The sequence below is a fragment of the Pollicipes pollicipes genome, unplaced genomic scaffold, assembly GCF_011947565.3.
Source record: "Pollicipes pollicipes isolate AB1234 unplaced genomic scaffold, Ppol_2.1 Scaffold_4295;HRSCAF=5057_pilon_pilon_pilon, whole genome shotgun sequence".
Taxonomy (NCBI): domain Eukaryota; kingdom Metazoa; phylum Arthropoda; class Thecostraca; order Pollicipedomorpha; family Pollicipedidae; genus Pollicipes; species Pollicipes pollicipes.
Genome location: NW_023596461.1, coordinates 11,564,360 through 11,573,055, shown reverse-complemented (window position 1 = coordinate 11,573,055; position 8,696 = coordinate 11,564,360). Strand labels below are relative to the sequence as shown.

The following is an 8,696-nucleotide window of genomic DNA, read 5'->3' as shown; positions in this document are numbered from 1 at the left end:
CGGGAATACTCTGGGTACGGACACACCACACGCCCATACCCGGTGCTGTCGGACCGTGTTCGGACCTTGTACAAGTTCTGCAGCTCGCGGATACTCTGGGCACGAACACACACCCGCCCACAGCAGGTGGTGTCGGACCCAATACAGAGTTCTGCAGCTTGCAGATACTCTGGGCACGGACACACACGCGCCCGTACCGGGTGATGTCGGACCGTGTACCGAGTTCTGCAGCTCGCAGGTACTCAGGCCACGAACACACGGGCTGGCCAGGATGGCGCTGTACCTCATCGCGTTCTGCAGCCCACGTGTGCCCTCTTGACAGACACAACTCGCTGACACTTGTCCCCGTACACCCCACAATATTGATTACGTCCTTCAGACACGGACAGTTGTTAGCATTATTCAAGGCGCTGCTCATCAATGCCGTTGAAACGTCAGCTGGGAGGCCACGGAACATGAGCGGTACATCAATGCGAGCTGAGCCGATCAGCAGAGCCGAGTTGACACCATCCATCATCTGCACAGCAACTTGTTAACATACGTACTCATTCATGCTACAAACGACCTATGCCCATTTGCGATTTGTCTGCAATCAGCTCACCCGGACCTCGGTCCGCAGCGCGCAGTTCAGCTCAGGGGACAGGGTGGCCCCGGCTCAGGCCCAGTCCCCGGGTCCGGGCGGCGCGCTCTACCCACCCACGGTCCGCTCCAGACGGCGCACGCTGTCCGAGTAGGCCGTGTCCAGGTCGACGCAGTGCAGCTTGGACTCGGCGCTGTACTCGCGGAAGCAGTTGATGCAGAGCAGCTCCTTCTTGTCCGTGCTGAACATGATGTGGGGCTCGTTGTGCACCGCACACTGCGGCCAACGGCGCCACCATCGCGGACGTCAACGACCGGCCGACATACAAGACACCGGCACGCCTCAGCTGCTGCAGCGGTACACCGTTGCGACCTTGAGATCAGCGGACAGGGCCGTGTGGCCGTGAATCATGCCGCAGCCTCGGCACGAGGGGAACAGGTGCACGACGGCCTTTGTAGCGTTCAGACGGCCCCGATACCACCAGTCACTATGCATTCACAGAGGCATACCGGACGACGACGAGACCACTGGTCCAAACGCCACTGCACGTGCACAGATTCGCGTGGGCGCTACGGTGCCGGACGGCAGCGCTCTCTGGCGGGCGACGGCGGCGTCGCTGGCGACGGGGCGAGCCTCGGAGCCGGGTGCGGCCGCTCACCTGCTTGCAGGCCTTGCGCAGTCGCTCCGACAGCGTCATAACCTCGTGCATGGAGAACATCTTGGCGCGGTGCGTCTCGTTCTTGCAGCGCTCACACAGCGCCTGGCCTGGAGCGGTGGGCGGCAGAGACAGTCAGCCGAGCACGGCACCGCCCGCTACCCGGGCATATATATATATATATATATATATTATATATATATATATATTATATATATATAGCCGAATAACTAGGCACGGTAGTGAGGGAGCAGGGCTGGAGAAGGTCGGTAGGAAGCTGCGCACTGTTGGACATATTCAGCAACGGCACTTTTTTTTGCACATTCGGGAAATTACTTCGCCACGGCCTATTGACGCCGGCTATAGCGTGTGTCTGGGTGGGGGGCGCCATAAGCGGCACCAATCACCGACAGATCGGTCCGCTCCACCCGGCCATTCAGCGGTGGCTGCAGCAGCGGCCGCAGCTGGCCCCCACCACGGGCCACGAGCGCGCTGACCGCGCGCCGCGCGCCACCAGTACCCGGGCGTGGCTGGCAGACCGGCCGCCGGCCATGCCGGGGTGGACTGCGCGAGGCGGCCACGGCGGAGGGCGGCAGCAGCTCGGCATCTCCTCGCGCCACTGGGCGGTACACGATGACCACCGGGCCAGCTGGGGACCGCCACTTCCATATGGATACAAGACAGGTGTAACCAGCCCCCATCTTCTGTTTATCATCCATCTGAGGCGAGTCTCGCCCACATTATTTCCGCTAACTTGTCTCGCAAACCAAAAATGCAAAAAAGTTCAAAAGGACTCAACGACATCACTTGGGCCTTAGCCCAACGGGCCCAATACTCGTCCAAAGTAATTCACCCATCCTGTTTGTCAACGAACGTGCCGTGATCGCTCTATTGCACAGCCCCTGCAATCGTTTTCGTTCGTGCTGAAACCGGTTTTGATCTCATCAGCGACGAAGCCGAAAGCAAGCTTGGCATTACGAGAGCGGCGATGCCGTACCGCAGGTGTTGCAGAAGAACATGCTGATATTCTCGGTGGTCTCGCAGTTGGCGCAGGGCGTGCGCGCCTCGGTGGAGAACTCGACCAGGAAGCGGAGCAGCACGTCAGCCGGCGGCAAGCTGTTGCCGTCCTTCAGCACCGTCGTCTTACTGCGGCAGGTCGGGCCGGCAGCGCGGCGTCAAAGGCGGCCGCGCGAGGCCCGGCCGCGCTCGGACCGGCGGGCTGGCTGACCAGGCGGCCGCGCGGGGCCCGGCTGCGCTCGGACCCGCGGGCTGGCTGACCAGGCGGCCGCGGCGCCGATCGACAGCCGCAGCCAGCCCGTGCGGGTCAGACCAGGCCAGACGCCGCACCGCAGGCAGCGGGTCACGCCCGGGCAGCGGTCACGTCCCGGGCAGCGGGTCACGTCCCGGGCAGCGGGTCATATCCCAGGCAGCGGGTCATACCCTAGGCAGCGGGTCACGCCCCGGGCAGCGGGTCATGCCCCAGGCAGGGTCATACCCCAGGCAGCGGGTCATACCCCAGGCAGCGGGTAATACCCCGGGCAGCGGGCCACGCCCCGGGCAGCGGGTCCTGGCACGGCTGGTCACTCCCGTCGTTCGTCGTATTCGACTGAGCACAGGTGGTGCCGGCCGCAGGGTTGAGTGTTGACTCAGGTGAGGACAAAGGGACTGGGGCGGTGATTCACCCAGCAGGCGGTCGACGCCGTGCGGTTCGGCTGCCGACGACGGGATAAGGGCTGCTGGCCGGGGCCGGGGCCGGGGCCGGGGCCGGGGCCGGGGCCGGGGCCGGAGCCGGAGCCGGAGCCGGAGCCGGAGCCGGAGCCGGAGCCGGAGCCGGAGCCGGGGCCGGGGCCGGGGCCGGAGCCGGGGCCGGGGCCGGGGCCGGGGCCGGGCCGGGGCCGGGGCCGGGGCCGGGGCCGGGGCCGGGCCGGGGCCGGGGCCGGGGCCGGGGCCGGGCCGGGGCCGGGGCCGGGGCCGGGGCCGGGGCCGGGGCCGGGGCCGGGACTCACCTGCAGATGGTGCAGCTCAGCCGTCCGTCCACCACACGCACCCGCAAACACTTGGCGCAGAACGAGTGAAAACACACCAGCAGGCACGGTTCGTCGTACACCTGTCAATGGTGTCGGACGGGGCAGTCAGCTGCGCAGCGACACACCACAGCGACCGCTCAAGACTTCTACGCTCCTTAACGCGGATCATGACGCAGTGCCTCCATCACAAAATGTCTACCTCACCACGAAAATGTTCGCGGTGCGACCCATACATAACCCACTGCTACCACCTTCCATTTCCCTCGTTAGAATCGGCATGGCACACTGCGACCGTCGATAACACAGCAGGCACACATGGCTGCAATGCTGCTGACCACGGCAGCTGCACAAGCCATGCTCGCAATCAGAGCACAGCCGTGGGTGGGCGGCGTCGGGCCGGCCGACCGGCACTGGCACCGGCACGGACGGCGTGGCGGATCGCCGTCGCCTCTCACCTGGTTACACAGCGGGCAGAGCAGCGGGTTACGGCACAGCTCGTCCACCGAGCTCGGCAGCAGATCGTCCATGCTGGAGGACAGGATGCCGCCGGCCATGGCAGCACCAGTGACGTCACACAGCGCGCCGCTGCGACACACGCCAGGTTAGCGGCAGGGCCACCATCTGTCAACACCTTGCGCGACAATGCAGACACCCCCGCGTCAACACCGAGATGGGCTAGTTTTGATGCCGCTGTTACGCTCGCGAGAGTCCGACGAATACGACCACACCGACCAGCCAGAGGTTTCCAGTGGTTCGGTGGACTGAGCGCCGGGTTCCACCGCCCACCAAGTCGCCATTTCGTATAGCGCATGCCACGGCGGGTTAGTGCCCGCTTAACTACTTCGTTGCCAGGTGACGCACAACGATGCCACCTCGGGCTAGTTGATTTAGCCGCGGTCCACGGACAGTGGTGTGACGCAGCACCGCCCCGGAGTCCGCCGCCGCCACCTGCTCAGCGCCCTAGCACGTACCACCAACACCTGGTTTGCCTAAGCCCCGGATGTACTACCGGAGGCACCTGCTTTGCGACCAGCCGAGGAAATCTGCCCCCCCCCCCCCCTTCAGGAATGCCAAAGTGGTGCCGTCTTGTTATCACGTCACCTGCTTCACGACGTGTTCCACGAATGCCGGTGGGACCCCCGGCCAATGGCACGAGCGTACACGGGCGCACGGCCGCGGGCGTGCTCGTGACGAGCGAGGCTCGCTTGGACGGCGATACAGTGCTCAAGTTGAGCGGCACGTGCCAGACCGGCCCCAGCCGTCACGATTTCGGAGGCTCATATCTTAACAAGCACTGATCGCAGTTTCATAGCTCCCAGCGAAAAGAAGCACGATTTTGTAAAGCTTATGGTGTGCATCCTTAAAGACGCCTGCATGCAAGCTGCTGGACCGGGCGTGACATTCAAGACATTACAAGCTAAAACGCATTTAACATGCTCCATGCAATCAACATGGAAAACGTAAAGTATGCTTATTGTGAAAAAGCTGTTCCACAAATGTCACAACCGAGCTAAAACCTCTCCAAACTGGCTCCTGGCAAACTGGCTAAAACTGACTCCACGACGATATGAGACCAATAATCTTGAGTAAACCGGGACCACGCGATGGCAGTGGCAAATTGAGGCGGTTTGTGCAGCCTGTCACACGCCCTCGAGCAACGTCCACGACTCAGCTCGCTGCTGGACGTTTTCAGGGACAGGTGTCAGATCTCGGCAAGAAGAACAGACCAACTCGCGAAGCCGACTGCATGGCGCAAGCAAATGTTCCGTACACAAATCGCGGGGTAACCTCAATACCACCCGGACCACAGGCGCCCCAGTAAGAGACCGGGAAGCTGTAATGTGACGCTTTCCAAAACCGGCCTCCAATACAACACGTGTGCCCTACATCGGGGGATAATGGGACATGATAGCAACACAGGTGCATGGTTCAGCGCATGGTGACCAACATTCACGCATATTATTTGCCAGATCACAATATTTGGAGCACAGCCCATACACGGTAAGGGCAATCAGTTTCAGACCTTCGTCTTCTCTGGCTGCTGAGATATGGCAAATCGATAAAATGCTCAGAGAGCTACCGATCCATGGTTTGTCTTCGAGCGCTCGTGACCGACCGCACGCATCCACTCACAGTTATGCAAACACCATTATCGGCCCTCCCCTGCGTCAAACTGCGCAGGTCTCTCGCGCAGCGGAGCCGATACCCGAGACCAGCCTCCGGTCACGGAGCGAGCCTTTCTCGAAATAAGAACTTTATGTTTCTGTGTAATATGTCGTGGTAGCAACATCTCATATTATCAGATTGCAGGAATACCATATCTGGCAAAACATCCTGCCTGCAGGCACCTTCAAACTTGGACATTATACATCTCACAAAATCGCTCTCAGAGCAAAAATCCTACAGAATCCACCCTTCCTGTCACTAAAGACCAGTATATCTTATGTGTCTGTGTGCCTGAAAATCATGGCTGTTCACTCCAGGCATCATTGCCAATCTGTGGCACTAATCACAGATGGGTAGGCAAATACAAAAGAACAAAGCAAGGCTTAATGCCTATTGTTAGACTAACATCTGCAAATAATGAAGCCAATCCATTTCAAACAAACAAAATCAGAAAATTCATTCTAAGTCTATCAACACTGTGACTAAAGTATTTTCAAAATACCATTATGGATGAATACTGGCCACATTGCATTGGAACTACATGCTCTTCATGGCTATATATCTTGCTGTATGCATCTTGCGCTTGACACCAAATAAAAGCCCACATGTAATGATTTCTGGGCCCTGACAAACATACTTAAGTGTCCCTGTTGTTACTAAGGGTTGGACAACATTAAATTGGCCACATGACAACAGGTATGAAGTACACTTGTTTACACCAAAAAGTTGAAGTCAAATTCACATGTATTCTGCCTGCCAAGATCTGAGAATGATTATGAAAAACACCATAAACAGGTGGGTCAATGGATGCCATGCATGCTCTTGATCTGCTGCACTAAGGGTTTCAATAAATCAGAAGTGTTGCAAAAGCTGGCACCCTGCTGCTAAATGGTACACAACAATTTTGTGCTCCTAACTGTACCCAAGAAAAATGGTAGTTACTGCAATTATTTAGAGCTGCAGGTATATCCTATCTGAGCTTGTTCATAACCCTATGTTCATCCCAATTTTAGCCCTCTGCTCAAATTGAAACATATTTGAATGTTCTATGGCAACAATTGTTCATGCAAAGAGGCCATGTGAGTTCTACTGAAGACCAAACATCCCACCCAATTATTAAAGACATTAAAAACATTTTTTCACTAACCGTTGAAAGCCTTTGCACTCTACAACTTAGACAAAAGTAAGCATCCCAGCCTAACAGCTGCTTCAGTGAAATGACTGATCCTCTTCCCCATCAAACTGTGCTTGCCTTTGCCAGCCTAGATACTGGATGGGGTTCTAAAGGCCAATGATTCTAAAATTGATCGGGTTTGTGAGAGGTCATTTTGTTGACAATGGTGGTGGGGAAGAAATGCATAAAAGTAAAGTTTACCATTTCTTTATATATGAATAGAATCAGTGAGCACCATTACAACATGCATCCGTTTTATATCCACATAAGGACAATTAATTTATCAGTTCTTTGGCTCAGTTCTAGCCTGGAAATTAAGGGCAGATATTGATAAAAGAGAAGACCATAGAGAACAATACTGATACCGCTGGCCTTCCTTTTAAGGTCACAGCAATGGGCCGAGGTTTCCAACAGGTCCAACTGTTGTTCACTATATTGTCATACCTACCACTCCAGTTATCCCCAATGTCAGTTTGCTGTTACAGATACATGCAATGTGCTAAGACCCTTGCCAGGCCACTGATGGCAGATTACCAGTACTAAAAAAACCTTGAAAGCTACAGGTTTTCCAGCTAACAACATAATATCATCCTGAAACCTATCTGTAATTCTGGTTAAGAGAATGTACCCCTGTTAATGACTATCTTTCAACACTAAGCCTTAACACATGCAGCTCTCAGAAATGAAGGCAACGCACTGGATGTGAGTGATGGCTCAGAAATATAAAAGCCCTACCTTTACCAAAAAGCTTTCTGCACATGGAAACTAAGCATGAAGGAAAGCATCAAAATTAGCCATAGGATGTTGGCACAGCCTGATCTGGTGGCCTCTTACCATATTGACGTGCATCATATCCTGATAAATGCTTAAAACTTGTGACATCCCATGTATGATAACCATGACCTTAAGAAATGATCACAGAACACCCAATTTTAATGAACAAAACAAAGCCATTATTAGGGCAAATCCACTTACGAGTTGCACAAAGGTTGAGGGCAAGTCTGCCAAGAAATTCATCCATTGCAGAGGATACCAGCAGGACATTGATGAGCTAAACATCATTTAGTAAGTGCCTATCTCAGGCCAGACCAGGTTGTGCTGGATTTTGAAAATTAGCTTGCAGAGAACAAAAATTCTCAGAGTATGTTTGCTGAAAAGTATGTGCTATTACAGTTAATAGAGACATCAGCAGTCTAAGCTCTGAATTTGGTTGTGACAGCACTCCAAACTGTGGGTTCATGTATTCATGGTGAATATGCACTGAATTTATTGCCTTCATGTTGCTGCAGCAATAGGCATGTTCTTCAGGCTGTAGTGTATTTTTTCAATCTGGGCAGCAAGCACCAATGTTTAATGCTGCTTATGTCAAAACATGTATGTTACTATATCAGCTGTTTGAACCCAGAATAGCACCAATGTCCATACGTCTAAAATGTCTGCAAAAAAAATGTTGCATGGGTAGACGCATGGGTTCACGAACTTAAGACAACTCAGTGCAGGTTCGGTAGCGCAATAGCATATGCACTAACAAGTGGACGTGCAATATACGTCCATAGTATTCGCATAGAGCTACCTCACTCCCCTTGGTCTCTTATCGTTCCCAACTATCCAATTTTTCCCAGGCATTCCAGAGAATACAACCGCAAAATCATGGAACACAAAATTTCCGAAAATACAATACTAGCGCAGCAGACGCATTTCCCACTCGGTGGAATAACATCACTTTTGGAAAAGCAATGAGTTTTCGGACGATAAGTATTTTGTTCGCAAGCTCCCCTAAAATATCAATTTGTTCAACAGATAGTGAGAAAGCTCGACTGCCTTTTAAAGATACGTAATCAATGAAATATTTGTAACCTTTTCTTTCTATACCAAAACATGCTATACTAAAATGAAAGCCATTGTCAGTTTGCACTTTTAATGTCACAGTTAAAGAAAGTCTGCAGTAATGCAATATGCAGCCGCGAAAAAATATGGAAAATGTTTCTAGATATATGAACAACAGCAAATTATATCTCACAAGATTTAGTCCTTGATACTTTGGCATTGGCAAGGTCTATCCTGCCGCAAATGAGACACACAGTGGCGCGATTT

At 54.1% G+C, this 8,696-nt stretch overlaps 1 protein-coding gene across 1 annotated transcript; it reads right to left on the bottom strand.

The window, feature by feature from the left end:
* Positions 1-688: 688 nt before the first annotated feature.
* Positions 689-8,212, bottom strand: LOC119097153 (RING finger protein 207-like). Its single transcript, XM_037220213.1, has 6 exons — positions 8,176-8,212; positions 3,718-3,847; positions 3,242-3,342; positions 2,233-2,381; positions 1,239-1,345; positions 689-856 (listed from the first exon to the last, which is right to left on the bottom strand). Exons 2-6 carry the CDS (start codon positions 3,814-3,816, stop codon positions 689-691), a joined length of 624 nt encoding a protein of 207 aa, XP_037076108.1. The 5' UTR covers positions 3,817-3,847; positions 8,176-8,212.
* Between the last annotated feature and the right edge of the window lie 484 nt (positions 8,213-8,696).